This window comes from Oryzias melastigma, linkage group LG16 (genome assembly GCF_002922805.2).
Source record: "Oryzias melastigma strain HK-1 linkage group LG16, ASM292280v2, whole genome shotgun sequence".
Lineage (NCBI taxonomy): Eukaryota > Metazoa > Chordata > Actinopteri > Beloniformes > Adrianichthyidae > Oryzias > Oryzias melastigma.
The window spans coordinates 1,211,526-1,228,568 of record NC_050527.1 but is presented as its reverse complement, the minus strand read 5'-3'; the positions used below and the strand labels follow the sequence as shown (position 1 = coordinate 1,228,568).

General features: G+C 35.8%; 1 protein-coding gene across 2 annotated transcripts in view; it reads left to right on the top strand.

Annotated features, from left to right (window-relative positions):
- The first annotated feature begins 128 nt into the window (after positions 1-128).
- Positions 129-17,043, top strand: part of xrcc1 (X-ray repair complementing defective repair in Chinese hamster cells 1) — a 23,570-nt gene continuing 6,655 nt past the window's right edge. The window contains exons 1-13 of one of the 2 annotated variants that reach the window (XM_024268167.1): positions 129-290; positions 508-643; positions 733-825; positions 1,022-1,129; positions 1,205-1,363; positions 2,512-2,586; positions 3,180-3,303; positions 3,730-3,827; positions 5,050-5,212; positions 5,289-5,523; positions 7,517-7,633; positions 13,711-13,792; positions 13,871-13,970. In XM_024268167.1, coding sequence (XP_024123935.1) covers positions 593-643; positions 733-825; positions 1,022-1,129; positions 1,205-1,363; positions 2,512-2,586; positions 3,180-3,303; positions 3,730-3,827; positions 5,050-5,212; positions 5,289-5,523; positions 7,517-7,633; positions 13,711-13,792; positions 13,871-13,970 — 1,405 coding nt within the window. In that variant the 5' untranslated portion in view covers positions 129-290; positions 508-592. Of the gene's footprint in view, positions 291-507; positions 644-732; positions 826-1,021; positions 1,130-1,204; positions 1,364-2,511; positions 2,587-3,179; positions 3,304-3,729; positions 3,828-5,049; positions 5,213-5,288; positions 5,524-7,516; positions 7,634-13,710; positions 13,793-13,861; positions 13,971-17,043 lie in introns of both variants that reach the window. The other variant, XM_024268166.1, reaches the window with a different exon arrangement.

Here is a 17,043-nt window from a genome sequence, read left to right as displayed (position 1 = left end):
TTATATTATATTATACTATATTATATTAGTAGCTCTTAAGACTTTATTATTTAACCTATGCCCTCTCCGTCCACTTGGTGGCGACAAAGCATTATTGTTCCATTGCTTTATCGTAGAAGAAGAAGAAAAAAGGCGCCTATTGGATGAAAATCTCCCCTTCGGAAGTTGCGTGGATGAAGACGTTTGCTCTCTTTTGGTGGGAAAATGAGCAACATTAAGACACTTTTACCTTCAAAATAACACGTCTTATCGTGGTTTTTGTGATGTTAAATACAACTTCAAGATAACGGGTACGTGTTAATCACACAACCGCATTAAAATATTAGATGGTTGCCCTTTAGTTTGTTAAAAATCGTTAGGCTATTCAAGTAAAAGTTCAGTTTGCTTATTGTCTGCTAGCTAATTTGCTAGTTTCCATGTTGCTGACAAACATGAGTAAATAACACTTTTTATGCAACGTTTAGTGTCACTGTGAAAACCTGAACGTTTTTTATGTTTATTTGCCAGGTTAGAACAGTATTTTACCGCCACAGCAGCGCACATTCAGTGACAAATAATCTAGTAAAAACAGTCGGATATTAAGAAAACCAACATGCCAGAAATCAAACTCAAACACGTCGTATCCTGCACCTCCGAAGACAACGTGAGTTGTTTGTTGTGTTCTTCCAGTGTAGCATTTAGTTGTGACTGTGTGGCTTTATTAAACCCACTTTCCGTTATGATATGAATCAGACTCACAAAGCGGACAACCTGCTGAGCTCAGACACCTACAGAAAGTGGAAAGCAGCCAGAGCTGGAGAGAAGCAGACATCAGTCATTCTGCAGGTTTGTTTGCAAACTCAAGTTAATGCCATGCATATCAGTCACACACAGGGCTTTATTTATTTTATAAGTTGGTAAAACTAAATAAATGATTTTCATCATTACTCCATAGATGAAATAGCTGAAACACAGACATTCTGATCTCAAGTTTCATATTTTAATTTTAAGATGTTCTCTTTTTTTATATTCTTTGTCTCAGTTTGAGAAAGAGGAACAAGTGCACAGTATTGATATTGGAAATGAAGGATCAGCTTTTGTTGAAGTGTTGGTGGCAAATTCTTCAGCACCCAAGACCCAGGACTACGAGGTATTCCTTCAAATGAAACATTTACCTAATTTTTATGACTATCAAGATTTGTTCTAATTTCAATTACTCCTTCAGGTTCTTCTGGTCACGTCTTCTTTCATGTCTCCAACGGAGAGCCGTAACGGAACTAACCTGAACCGTGTGCGCTTCTTTGGACCCAGCCAGCTGCAGAAGAGCACAGCTCAGGAAAAATGGGACAGAGTAAAAATAGTTTGCAGCCAACCATACAACAAGGTGAGGACTTTGACTATTTATTTTTCAGATATGTCCTTTTTTGGGGAGTTTCGAATTAGAATTGGTTTATTTCAAGCAACAAAACAAAAAACATTAAAGAAGAAAAACAAAAGAAATCTATACTCATAGATGTATCAGATTTTGGAGGATTGTGACTTGATTGTAAATAGGGCTGCCAAGATTAATCGACTATTAAAATAGTCGATGACTAATTTAGTAGTTGATTAGTCGTTACTTTATATTTATGGAGTCAGAGTGTAGTAAAGTTGTGAGCATTCAGCACCACAAAATGCACTTTTTTATATTCAAGTCAGCGAGACCAAAAATTTAACTTTTTTATAAAAATTCATTTTTAATCTTGTTTTAATACCAGAAACTAATGAAGGAAGAGGCTGCACAATTTAGTAAAAGTTTAATAATTTATCGTCTTATTTGTCTTTGTTTTTAGTCAGTTTAAAGCTAATGATGGCTAAGATGTGTGTTTTATATCCAGTTTACGCATGACCCGATTAGGCGACTAATTGGAAAAAATAATTGGTGATTAGTCGATTGTTAAAATAATCGTTTGTGGCTGCCTTAATTGTAAAATTAGTAAATTAAAAAAAGGAGATACATCTCTGTTATCTGTTTTGTTCTTCATCGTTAAAAAGTGTTATTTTTTATTTATTAATTCATTTTATTTATTGAAGTGCTGTGAAATAACATGCTTTGTGCACACAACACACATCTCTTGTGGTGGTTCATCTTCAGCCAATTGTAATTGACCCACCAAGCTTACAGCACATGACACATCGAATCCATTAAATTTGAAGTTAATCAAAAATGTAAAAAAAATAAATAAAAATGATTCATTTGACAAAGAGTCAAAAGAGGGAAGATGTTTTGAAATGGATCATTTTTATGTTTCTACATTGACTTTAAATTCTTGTGTACTTAAATTATATGTTGCAAGCTAAAAACAAATATAGCACAAGTGTTGAGGTAAACATACATTTAGGGTCTTTAAAAATACATGATTTTTTTCAGGCTGTTAACCAAGAAGCTGCTTGAAACAATAAAATCTTAATGTTTCCTCATGTTTGGTGTTGGAGCTTAATGACCATTGACTGAAATGAAACAACGTTCATTTGTCTTGTTGTGCTGTACAGAACATAGCCTATGGAATCGCCTTTGTTAAGTTCCACTCTCCGCCTGACAAAAATGATCCTCCGACTTCCTCCCCTGTAAGTAAATCACTGTTAGCTTTGACTTTTTTTTTCTATTTTATGTTCTATTTTGAAAGTTATTGTTGCCTTAATGATGCATAGTCTCACATAGAGACAATTATAAGATCTCAAAGGTTAGGGAATACCTACCGTTCATAGCTCAACGTTGTATGAATGTGCAGAAATCTTGCAAAAACACGACCACATGCTGCCAGAGCTCATTAATTTAAACAGGAATCTATTCTGTATTCAGTAAATACTATGTGATGGTGTTGGATTGTTGTTTGAGCCTGAATAGAATATCTCTTAATCAGGCACCCTTGAATGGTCATTTGATGCAGTCGTAAATAATCATTTTTGCTGTTACTTTTGTAAAATGCATTCAAATGCATTGATATTAATTTATTATTTCTAAAAATGCATCATTTCAGTCAATAATAAACATAGAGTTAACAATCAAAGCTGTTGCACATTGTCACATGTTCATAAAAATGTGCAAATTGGTTAGTAGCGGGAAGGGAACCCAGGTTTCCTACGCGCCAGTCCTACATCCAGCTAACAGAGGCCAACCATTCTATTTCTTATTAATCCTTTCTCTTTTTTTCTCTCAGAAATTGACAAAGCTGGGACAATTCAGAATAAAGGATGAGTCTCCTTCATCTGGGTCCAGTCTTCAACCCGGAAGTCTCTTCTTTAACCGAGAAAATGCAAACAAGTCGAGCACTTCACCTAAAGGTAGGCTTAATTATTGAAATGGCAGAACCCTGGAATTCTTTTCAGATTTACTGGACTAAAAAAACACCAGCAAAAAGCTCTGTAACGTGGTTATCTGCCCTCATAAGATGTGTGGAGTCAATGAACCCAGCTAATGGATTGGATTTAAACTAGTCTGCCCCCTGCTGGATGACTGTTGCATGTGTAGAGTTGAAGTTCGATAGGATTAGTTTAGTCTTAAAACTTTAGGACTTTACAGTTTATCGTTGGGAGAAAAATTACAGATATTTGTATAAAGTCAAGCAAACATGAAATCAAATAAAGAACTTTCTGTTAATGAATCTTTGTATTCAAGGTTTTTAAAGATAAGTTTAATATGTCAAACTGGGACATTCTTGATTATGAGTCTATTAATTGTGAATGGGTGTCCTTGTGTTCCCTCCTCAGTGTCTCCTCAGAGTGACAAGTTGAGTTATGCTGCTGCTGCTCTGCAGGCAGGTGGGGGCCAAGCGTCCTCGTCCTCCTCCAGCTCGGCCTCACCACAGGTACTAAACGCCCCCATCATTTTCTGCACAGAGGAGGTGCAGGCCCACTGCTGTTCCCTCTGCTTTATTTAGACCGAAGGGGCAGCTGTGTGGCTGCAAACCAAAGTTGCAGAGCTCATGGAGATTCACAACTCTAGATGACAGAAGATACAACTTATGTGCAGATGTTCATAAAGTTTCTGAAATTTTAGAGCGTTTGACAAATTTGGAAAACAAATAATGTTTTTAGTGTTTATCTTTCTGAATTGTAATGTTCACTATATATGACTGATTTTATGAATAGACAAAAGTATATTCTTTGAAAACCAGAAGCTGCTCTGCTGTTCTCCCTGAATAAACACTAAAATAGAAAGCAGGAGTCATAACAGTGTCTTTGCACAAACTGCTGGAATGCGTGACTGTGCAAAAAAGCAATTCCAATTTACTACAGCTGGGTTATTTATTGAAGAGTCATTGTTTTTTTCTCGAGTGGGAATGTCTTTCCTAATCAGAAAAGCGCCTCTTTGCTGCCAACCGATTTGCAAAAGATATTTTCCTGTTGCTTTTCTTTTTATACAAAAATACGTTCATTTAGGCAGCACGGTTAGTTCAAATTTGCAGTTTATTTTTAGGAGAATCTGGATTTTTTAAAATTATTTATTTCCTCCCATTATCCTCCTGTTATGCTTCTGTTGTTCAGAGTAAAGTCTGCCTGCCCGTCTCCTGCAACGTGCAGATGTTTAAATGGCAAGTAGTTAAAAAAAAAAAAAGAACTATTTCTTTAGTTCTGTGAAACTGGTTCGGTTTTGCGACATAAGATTTGGAGAAACAACCTGCACGCTGCAAAATCTGTTTGAAGGCTGTTGATACCAAAACGTCTGAAACAGAATCAGTCAGTAGCGTGGGAGAAGTGCTGCTCTCAATGAGATGTTCAAGCTAGCAGCAGCTCACAAAACATTGTGCTTGTATTACACTTTGAATCCAAGTCAAAGGAAACGTTAAAATAAGGAGTTTTTGGTAAATGGAGTCTGTCATTTTTGTTTAAGAAATTAAGAGGGAAAGAAAACAAATCAATTAAAGTCAGAATTTAAATGAAGTGTGAATAAAATCAGATATTTTAATATTTCCCTATTATTCCCCTGATCAAATAGATTATTTTAGACACATTTTCTGTTGTTTTTCCTTCTAGCTGAAGTGCAACACTGCTATAGTTTAGCTTTTAACTGACTTTTTTTTTTGATAGCCGCCTGCAAAAAGAAAGTTTGAGTTTACCAAAGAGCGACTGTCTGCCTCCGGTCCTTCTCCATCAAACAAAAAAAGCCCAGCTGGTTCACCTGAGAGCAAAACTGCCACGCCCAAAGCCAAGCCAAGCCCCGCCCCTACCCCCAGCCAAAGCACCACTAAAGGTAAGGTCCTACATTTAGTCTACTTATTATTAAGCTAATAAAAGTTACTATACCTGTTTGTCATTTTGTTCTGCAGCGTCATCCACACAGAGATCTACTGAGAAAAAGAAGGAGTCTAAACCGGAGCTCAAACCCAAACAAAAAACTAAACCCCAGAGTGAGCAGCAGGTCCCGTTCAACAAGATCATGGAGGGGGTGGTGTTTGTGCTCAGTGGCTTCCAGAACCCCTTCAGAGGAGAGCTGAGAGAAAAGGCTCTGGAGATGGGGGCCAAGTACAAACCCGACTGGACGCCGGACTCAACACATCTCATGTGAGCAGTTCAAAAAAGTGAAAAACGGAGCTTGATTTTTTTGTTTTTAACTTCATAAACATCAACAGACTGTTTAAAAATAAATAAATAAAAGGCGATTGGGTTTGGTAGCATCGCTATCAGCAAACTAAACACTAAAGCAAGACAAAAGCTTCACTTAGCACAAAAAACCTTTGCATTTGTTGGGTCATTAGCTACCTAATGAAGAATCTGCCTCATGCTGTTTATTTTTTCAAAGATATTTCCTTACATCCGTCTCGTGTTATTTGCTCATCTGACTTTTTTGTCAGTTAAATTGCATCTGCACATCAAATAAACTAAGTAAGGCTGCAGTTGAACATCTTGTCTGTTGTTAAATAGACTTTCTTCATCATTTTTCTTTGGAGAAATGAGGAGTCAGAGAGGTGATTTTACAAGGACGATAAAGAAATAAACCAGTAACGGACACCCGGATAACCTGGAAGATCTGCACACTGCAGAGATATGAGCTCATGAAGATAAGCAGATTGTTGTTTTTAGGCCAAAATACACATTTATTTATAAAAAATAGGAAGTTTTCCTCTGATTTTTTTTTATCACAGAGGTTATTTATTCACTTAGCTCTAAATATTTCTCTTACTTTTTTCTTTTTTTTTTGTCCTGGCTACCTGACTTTACAATATTTCTGTTACTCAAAGGGTAACAATTAGTGGTAATTGGAGAATAATTAGTCATGCAATTAGTTTTTGTGCTATTAATTAATTGTAACTTCTAATTAATTGATTTTAATTGCAATTTTTAACCTAATAATTGATACCAAAAGTCTCATTTTGAGGTATTTTATTTATAGTTTGTGACACTGTTGTGCAGTAAAAGATCAAAATAAAACTAAAAAGGTGGCTTTATTGCATTTTTTTTTCTTCAACCTTTACTTTGAAACCACTGAGGGGTATTTTTACATATTTAATCTTGAACAATTAACAAAAACTACAAAAAAAAACACATCAAGTCCAGAGTGCTGTAATTTACCACATCAAAAAACAGTAGTAACACTTTTCTAAGCAATCCTAGAAATACTGAACATAAATTTATTGAAATGTTGATATTTCGTATTCCACAGTTTACCACAACAGTAGACGGTAGAAAAGATATGGGGTTGATTTTATAGTTTCTTTTAACCTGTTTGAGTGAATCTGATCATTTTAAAGACTGGGATAAAGCACAAAAGAAATACAGAAGAGACTCTAAGAAGGAAGAAATGAAACACAGCAGAGAAATTGAACTATTTAGACTTTATTATTTTTTAAATAAACTTTTATGTCATCATCTGGACGAAAACACACGCTAAGAGGAGAACTTTCTCTGTGAAATGATGCTTTAAACTTCTCATGACGATCACCGTTCTCAAAAATGATTTAGAGGAGAGCTGTTACCATGACAACGTGACCCATCCTATTAAACAGTCTGCTTTTGCCAAAAAAATAAAATAAAATAAAGGCATAAATATACCAGGACTGAAGTTCTAATAATTTATTTATTTTTTATATATATATATTTTAAATGACCATGTTATGAGCGGAATGAAATGCTCCTCCAGGTGAGCATAACCGACGCAAAAATGAGATTAAAGCAATAAAAAAAAGTGCTTAAATGTCTGTAATTAATTAATTGCGATAATTTGACAGCCCTAGTTATAATTGCAACCGTTAAACTCAGTGACTTCAATGACTACAGAAAGTCATAAAGCAGTCAACCTTATCTTTAGAATCCAGAAGTCCTATTCTCGTTTTGTTTTTTGATATTTTTTCTGATGTCCTTCACCTCATTTGTCTTTCTTTTATCACTGAAACAGATTGTCTTTGCGAAACATCTCTGTCAGTATTTACATAAATCCTGTTTGATTACATCTTTCAAGCTGCCAGAGTAAACCAACGACCTTGTCAGCTTGTTGGTAGTGATGTAACCGTGTTTTGTTTGTCTTTGTGCACATCTGTTTTGGCCCATTAATCTTCAGCTGCGCCTTCGCCAACACCCCCAAGTACAGCCAGGTGAAATCGGCGGGGGGGCTCATCGTACGGAAGGAGTGGGTGTTAGACTGCCACAAGAGGAAACAGAAGATCTCCTATAAACGGTGAGGAAATAGTTATGACCTTTAAAGTGAAACTGCTCCTAGTTGGAGTGTCGGAGCAGCACAGACCCGGCCAGATGAACAGCTGGACGGGACGCTGTGTCAGTTTTAAAAGGGCGCCGGTGCACGCCTAGCGCTTGGCTTTAGCCTGGAACATGTGTTCTGCCCATGGTGCAAATGCATATCTGATTAATACTTCTATTTAAGCCATAGCGGTGGCTCTGGATCACACAGTCTGTGCCGAGTGACTCCCTCCACAGCAGGGCTGCCCACTTTTTGCAGAGAACATGCTAACCTTGAGCAGATGAGCCCTGCTGTGATCACAGTCAGCCCGCTGAGATCCAGCAGCTCTCTAATTTTATGCCTCATTACAGGGAGAGCTTTTGCAGCATCAAGGTCTTCTGTCATCATTTCTCCCAAAAAAAAGAAATCTGTGTGTACTGAATAATTTAGTGCCGAATGTTCGTCTTGGAATTTAAAAAAGTGGAATTAATTGGATCGGTTCTGTATTTTCCAATATAAACTTGTGACTTAATATCAGGCTGTTCTTTCATGCTTTGTTTCTCCCAGTTTCCTCAAGGTTGACTTTAATAGAAACACATTATTGCCCTTATTCACAAGCTGACAGATTCTTGAGGTCTGGACAAAAACCTTCTGTGATGTGCTTTTGGTCAGGATTTCAGCAGTGACAGCTGGCTTTTCAGTCCTAACAGCTGGATGTAGAGTGGAGAGACGAGGACCTGCTGGTTTCCAATCGTTTTCAGGAACTGCTGTGCTGCTGCAGACCTCAATGTTAAACACAGGGAATCATGTCAACTCTGCCACAAACCAAACGAAGTCATCTGTTAAATTCCAAGTCGTTTATTTGCTCATCCTCTTATGGTGAACTGTCTGCTTTTGGAGAAAAGTATTACTAGAACAGCTATCGACACTCCAAACTATTTGATCAATCAAATCCTTTATTACTCCCACAATGGGGAAATTCTCTCAGTGGTGGGCAGCAGCCGCTGATGGCGCTCTATCGCCCAAAAGTACTTTCAAAGCTAAGTCTTAATTTAGACGGTCAAGATATTTTGCCATGAAGATTTCAAGTTGTTTTAGCTTCTATTTGCTCAACCAAACTTTTTGGAAAATCAGCATATTTGAGAATTTCTTGTCATATTAAGAGCTAGGATTTAAAAATAAGGAAGTTTTTATTTTAATATACCGTAGTTAATCCTTTTGCTCCATACTCTTGAAAATAGAAAATCCAGAATTTTTAGTTCAATTTTAAGAATATTGTTCAATAAATTTTGATAAGTTAGACTTGCATTCATTGTCATTATATTGGAAGCAAAGATTTGCATTTACGTCCTAAAAACAAGTTCTAGTTTTAGATTTTATTAGAGTTTTTTTAAGATGAGCCAACTTTTGCTAAAATCATGTTCACATTTAGTTAAAAAGTGATTGTTTTCCATGTATTGCACTAGTTTTTTGTCACTGTAATGTAAATGAACAACAATTAGGTCCATAAAAACTAAAAAAATAAATATAACCCATTTGCTTAGAAATAGAAGAAAAGTACTCATTTTGGAGCTATATAAAACAGTTTTTAATCTTATTTTTCCCTCTTTCAATGCTTGTGTTGACCTCGTTTCTAGATTCTTAATATAAGATTTGTTAAATAGAAAATGACTTGCTGCATAAATAGATAATTTTATTACTTTCTAGTGATTAAAGTTAGTGTTTTTTTCTTATTTGTAGGCTACCTCTTTTTGCAGAGTTGTAAATAAAGAACAAATAAAACACTATAAACCTTTATACTGTCAGCAAAGTTAAATTTGACCTGGAAACGGTACAAAACTGTGATGTAACCAAGGATTATTTTGATAATCCTCGTATGTTTATTATCTATCACCATTTTTTTCCTTCTCCATTTGCTTTGGCTTTAATTTAACCTCAACTTCCCAGCAGTAATTAATAGTGATGCCACACTTCTCAGTTTAAAACTGAACTGTTTGTTACATCATTAAACCGAATGGTGGAGAAAGGGAATCGTTGCCTCTCTACTGCATATCACTCTGTTTAGTATGAAAGTCTTCTGCTAAATTTAACCCAGCAGAACTTGAGGTGACTCTGGTATAACAGAAAAATATCAGAAATATGTTCTGTAGTTAACTTGGTATGTGGTATATCCCACATAATGTTGTTTTTAGGATAAATGGGTCAGGGGTTTTTATGGGTTAAGACGGACTTATTATTTGTTTGTTTTATCACATTACACCAGGATTATTGACAAATGAAAGGTTTTCTTAATTAGTTTCTTATAAGCAAATTAAAATAAGGATTTATCTACAATTTTACTTTTTTTGTTTTGTTTTGTAATACACAAATCATATATATGAAATAAAACTGAGCCAAAAATCGACGTTTGAACCAAATTGTAGTGAAAGTGAATCGTTGCAACCCTACTAATTAAACAAATTAGCCTTGAACTTGTATTTCTAACAACATTTTATCTACAAGTCTGCAGACCAGCTCAGCTGCTGCTTACTTTTAGTTTTCTATTTGCACTTAATGCTTTAAGATAGCTGATTATGCTGTGTATCTTTCTTTTCATTCTTCCTTTCACTACATTCTGCTCAAATTATCCAGACAGTATTTGTAAAGGCACTTTTCTCTGAGTCACAAAGTAAAGAGCATTAGAATAAAGCCTGCTTTGCAAAACCAAATTTAGTTTAGAAGCCAGTAAAGTAACAGAAATGTATCGCAAAATAAAAAAAAAATGTACAGAGGCGGAGTCTTTCTGAAATGTTACTAACAGAAAACACAGTTTGATTCAATGATATCCAATGAAATGCACTATAATATCATAGAATCATTAATGTTAAGGTGTGTTACCCTTTTTTTACTTTATGTCGCTTCTCACGAATTGAAAGCAGATCTGGTAACTCTAGTGGTCAACACTTAGCTGAGTTTGTTATTAGGATAAAAAAACTAATTGCAGAACTTTTTTTCATACTTTAAAAATATTTTTAATAAATTTAAAATCAATTATCTGAATTTCCTCTGCAGTTATCTGCTGCCATGTATCAAATATCCATGTTTTAGTCAAAAACTACAACTTTTTATTTACACATGATGAAAAATAATCTGATAGTTGAGATTTTTTTTTTTTTGTTCTTTGTTGTATATGATAATTTGGTATGGTTTTATAGGTTTATTGGTAAAGTAGTTGATAAATTCACTGAATTTTTAACCTACGATGGGATTTGAAAGATCTTGTGTGAATTTCTTCTTGGAGCTTGTGATGTCCAATGGTTCTCCAGAGGAAATAAAATGAGGAAAATGAGGAAAAAATAGATTTCCCAGCACTTTAAAACATTTTCAAGTTTTTATTGAAATTAGGCTTGAATTCCTGTTCTTTTAACCAGCTCTCATGTCATGTGATGGGAGTTGGTGTCTCTTGACACTCTTGTGGCCGAGGCGTCCAGTGTAACGATGAGACGTTTTCTCAATCCGAGAGCACAAGAGGGCCTTCAAATGGGGAGCAGAGGTTTTTAAATAAATATAGCTTTGGGCAGTGGGACTCAGGAATGAACTTTTTTAAAAAAAATCTCAGTTCCTTCCTGTAAAATTCAAACAGTGAGTTGAAATAATAAGTTGACTGGAACCTGTGTCTTCCCTCTCATCATTCTGACAGCAGTGGAGAAATATGGCTTCAGTTCTCCCCCCACAGCTTGCTACCACCCCTCTATTTCTCTTGTTGTAAGAATAATCCATTCCCCTGCCCAGCACCCCTATTGTGCGGCATGTGGAGTGTACAGCTTTGATGATGTATCCTTTATTTAAAACCTGCATCTGCTATGGGTAATTAAAAGGACCACTTACTTTGATGATGGTAAGTGCCAAACAAATCGACGCGCTCACTCTCAAACTGTTGCTGCACGCAGCACTCTGCTGTCGCCGAGCATCTGGAGGTAAATGCGCGGCTTCTGAGCCCCTGACGTGCGCGCTGGCGGTTCGCCGTATGTATTAATGAGCACCCCTGCTACGCTTCACACACAGTCATTAGCCGCTGAGCGAGGATCCAGAGGTTTGAGAGGAGAGGGCGAAGAAACGAGGAAGGCAGCTCACCTACGCCTCAAAATGGATTCTTTTGGGATATCTCATTATAGAATGTGTTTTAGATGCATCACACTTGTTAGTTTCCATTATTTTTATTTTAAAAAAAGCCTTTTAAATTGTATGTAAATCAAATAAGCGGAAGCGTAGTGTGGCAACATGTATTTTTGCACTTGTTGTTTGAAGTTTTATAAATGAAAAGCAAAGTAACTTTGATTCCCGCAAGTTATTTATCAAGGACTTTTTCACTTTCTCTGCATTATGGGGGTCTAATAGAGGCTGAATGGGGGGTAGACTCACCCATCGAGGGATCTAAGGTTACAGAAGTTATTAAACAGCTCTGCAGTGTCTGAGCCTCCAGGGGATGATGGGATTTTTCCTGAGTTCTTAAGGTACTGGTCTGGATGTTGTCGGCCGTCTTGGCTGGCATGCTTTTACAGCTTCACACAGAGTACAGTCGTGTAACTGGTCAGACATGGTATGTGTTGTGTGTGTTAAACTTGGAGATGAAAATTGTGTTTTTAAGACGTTCTTGTGGAGTTTTTTTTATGGAGGACATACTATGTTAAGAAAATTAAGCTTAAAATTGCTTTTTTGAGTATTTTTTTATTCAAATTGTTGTAAATCAGGAGCAGACGAAATCTTGCGTTTGAAAAGGAGCTTATTTCTTACATTCTGATGCATCCACTTGCACACAAATAGATTCACGTACGTCTTCGTTTTCGTCATCTGAGCTGATATCAGGCTCAAAACTGTACGGTTGGGTATCTTCAATATTACTTGAAGCTTTTGTTGCACCTGTCATGTTAGGTTGGGGCTGTAAGCTAGCTCTGCAGCCTCAAACAGCTTAGTTTACGGATTTTTTTTCCTAATGCAAAAATGTTTTTAAAAACTGCCACATTTTCTTAAGAGAAATGATTAAATAAGGCTTTTGATCATTTAGACTACTTAACCTTAAATTGAACCCATTCAATTGAATGTTAAATAATAGCAGTATTATTTATTATAAAAAGAGAGAGAACTAGAAAACAACCTTGAAAGGAAGTGTTTTTAACTAAAAACAAACAAAAAAAAACAGTGATTTAATTTAGTGTCTTTATTAGAAATGTCAAGGTTTGTTTGCTGGGTCGTATTGATTTGTCTTTTTTTTCAAAAAATCCTCACTTAAATCACCCAGTGATCAAAAGCTATATATATATTTTGTTGTTAAATTCCAGGAATCAGCTGTTCAGAACTTTCCAAACACTTGTGCTTGTTGTTCTGTTGTTGGGGATAAAAGCGCTGCAGCCTTCAGCTTAGGTCACAGATAATAAATGCCTGGAGTGAGTGCAGACCTGATAACAGGAATTCAACCTTCACTCACATGATTGTCATGTCTTAGTGGGGGATTAGGTAGAGACAAATGTTGATCTAGGCAGCATTCAATTTAAAAATCCAGCAGCTCTTTGCTGCCCCTGAATTACCTTAGTTTAGCCTCTATTAGAAAGCATTTTTTTTCATAGCTGGACTTAATTTCATGTGTCATGGGGTTAACTTATATTGCATTTTTTACAATATTTAGACACTTTTTACTTTTCCAGAGGTTATATCAAAGAATTCATTATGTTTTTGTGCTTTTATCACACAAACTCTGGTCTGATTTACTATAAACTTACTCCTTTTGAGCTAAATTTGTTAGTCAGTTTTCTTCTTATTGAATTTGATAAACAAGCTTTTGTTTGGTTCCCCTGAGTAAATAATTGTTCTTTGGAAATCTAAAAACAAATTTTCTGTCAGTGTTGAAAACGTCAAGAGATCGATTCAAATGTCAAAACTTTTTCCCTGACTGGTTGTTTAGTTGACTTGTCAGGTGCCCACGGCACTTTAAATCAGGCTTAGACAGTGAGACAGATGGGAAAGGAGATATACTGCATCAGCGTTCGTTTCCCTTTGGCCTTTTATCACCGTGGCACATTTTCTTTCTTGTTTCCCTTCAGTTATTTGATGGATGGAGACGAGTCGAGCTCTGAAAGCGAAATGGAGGTAGACGAAGATAGCGAGGAAGAAGTGAAGACAAAGGTGATTTTGTTTTTTTAAGGGGAAAGAATGACTTCAATTAAATGCCAAAAAGCAAATTTAACTGTTTAGTTTCTACAGACTCCGCCGAAGCAGGAAAGACAAGTCACCCCGAAGAAAACTCCAGCAAAGAGGGATGAAGAGGAGGAGTACGCTGGATCCACTGATGTGGAGGAACCAGGTTAGAACTTGATAAGAAGAACGTGACTCTTAACTGACATTGCATTTAATTATAGTGCTTTTTTTCTATTTTGGTGCACTGTCAGACTGATTTATAGTCACTCACATGGAAGAGAGAAGATCTGAATTGAATTAGGGAATAAGGGAAAAGTTGAACCTCTCTGGAAAATGGTGAAATGTCTGAAAACCCAAGAAGAGGCATTTCAAATACAAAGCAGGAACTAAGAAAACTTCTTCTTTTAATAAAAAAAGTTCAGACTTTTTTTTTATTCTAATATTTATATATAATATTTTTTGAAGAATTGAAGCCCAGTGCACTAAATATCTCACATAGGAAAAAAATAAAAGAATAATAATTTAGAATTCATTAAAATTTAGTTAATTTGAACCAAAAAGATACAAATTTGTCTTTATGTTTTGCAAACTTGTTGTTGATTAGTCAGAATTTGAACTGATCTACTCTATACTGACAAATTGTGTCAGTCCCAAATATGTTGAGTAAAAGTTCATGTTTGATGCCCTCATAACTCATAAATATTTCATTTATTATACAATCGTTAACACAAAAATAATTTCATTTTTCTTGTGTTTCTCTATATTGTTGCATTTTAAACAAGTTTGTAGATCTTGAGTAGCAGGTCAAACTTTTCTACTTTACATCTCATCATTCTCTACTGTACTCTACTTTACCATTTACTTAAAAAATCTTAGTAAGCTAATTTTGAAGAAAAACAATCTTTATGTTTTTTTAGCACAGCACTTCAAGGGTTTGAGGTCAGCAAAATCAAATATTTAACTATCTGTAAATTGTATTTTCAAGAATTACATTTTCAATTTACACAAAACAAGGAAAAACCACTGTAGAAATGCACATTTCTATAAAAAACGTTCATAAAATTGATCATTTTTAGCCTTGTTATCAGCAGCTATACAGGGAGAGGGAAAATAATGAGCATAAATCCCAGTAATACCACAGAAACCAAAGCATCTTGTGAGGGGAACTGAGTGAAGATAAGTGTGCGAGTTATTCATTGAAGCTATGAATGTAGGAGCAAAATTTTTATATTTTAAAATCAGTATAACGCAAAGAAAGTTATTTATCTGCACTGGAAAAAACTGAAAAGAGCTTTCAATATCACTCAATTTCTAATTTAATTTAATCTTGGTTTATCATAGTGGCCTTGACCACTGTGTTAGTAGAGCAGACACATTCCCTGGTTTAGTTAGAGGAAGAAAACAGATTTACTTGATGCACTGTTTTGATGAGTAATCTGTCAAAAATGTTATTTTAGCAATGCTTTTTTTATTTTTATTTTGTGCGTGAAGATATTTTTGTTGAGATGTGAAGTTAAGTGGAGAGCTTCACTCCTCAGAGCTGCACAGTACAAATGTCCTGTGAGATAAATGAATAAATAGTCTTTTTTGTCACTCTAATCAGATTTAGATCAAAAAAATGATTTTTTTCTCCGTGTTTTTAACATGTTTGTATAGAATTTTTCTTATAATGGAGGACATATATTAAGAAAATTAAGAATAAAACTGCACTTCTTAGTGTTTCTTCATTCAAATTGTCATGAATCAGGAGCAGACAAAAAAAACTCAGTTTGAAAAACTTGTAGTCATTACATACAAACTACAATCGGCAGGCCCAAGCTCTCTGCGCCGTTCCAGTCTGATGAATCCACCTGAATAGATCCAGTAACGTCTTTGTTTTCCTCGTCTGAGCTGGCATCTGGCTCAAAACTGTGTGGCCGAAAAGCTCAGTTTATTGTTTTTCTTTTTTGTTGCACCGCTAGTGTTAGCTTGGGGTTGTGATTGGTTACTAGCTAGTTCAAAATCTTGTAAATAGAGAGCTCTCATTAATGGGAAGTGGGGGTGGCGTTGCTCTGGGACAGCAGTCCCGCCCACAACTCAAAGGTGAATTTCTGATTTCTGAACATACATCCTAGACAGCACAAAACAGCACAACTTTTTGATTTTGGGAAAAAAAAAAACAAAACGGAACAATCGTAATGGAAAGACCAAGTGGGTTCGGTTTTCAAGTGGATCAAAAAATGATTGGGGCGGAAGTTTAAAGCTTGAAACTATGTTGACGCTCCTAAAGAACATCAAAATTTTGAAGATTTCTCCATTCATTTTCAAAAGTGCTTACACCTGACTCCTTAAAGAGATGTAACCCAGAAAATGTGTAATTTAAATGTTCTAAAAAAACACAAAATAATTGGTTTTAACAGTATAAATTAAGAGCATGACGTTAAAATAGTCCCATTGGGTCAGCATTCACACAAGACAAAATACTTCAATCTTTTCAATAAATAATTAAAAACCCATGAATACATCTGTAGCATAAAACTTGAGACTTAAGAGAGGGCAGCACTGGAGCTGAAGAGGGCCGAATGAATTGATGGAGGATGAAGACAAAGTGAGAGCCTGGGGATTAGACGTTCCTGGCGAGGCACTTGGAAATGGATGAGGGTGCAATGCCACTTAGGGGAGGAGGACGAGAGCAACATCCATACCGAGAACGCCGTTTAGGCAGAAACGAGGTCGGAGGCGAGATGCAATCACTGTAGAGAGACTTGCACATGAACCTAATTTCTATGTTAATTAGAGGCCAGAAGTGAAGTGTTGAGGTGCAGCACTAAGGAGGGAAAACAGGCAAAACAACATTCATGCTATTTTAAAGACAGCTGCTTCTCCATTTCCCCTCAAGGATTGTATGATAATGGTCATCATTACCAGCAAGGTTGCATCCATTGAACCGCTGATGTATATTTAATAGAAATCTGGATTCAGCCTGCATTTAAAGCAGGAGGCTTTAAACCTCTGCCCCAGATGGTCAGGAATGCAGAGCGGGTCTCAGACATAATTATTGTTCATTTGTTTTAAGCTTAAGAGCACAATGTTGTCATGACGACGTGGACTCTCTGACAAGTCAGTGCAAAAAAATAAAAATAAAAAACTGTAGGGGGAAAAAATAAATTATTTTGTTTTTAAAACATTGAAAAAAAATCTGTTATTTTTTTAACCTAACCTGCAGATATGCTCTTTAATTTTAGGAGCTGAAGACGATG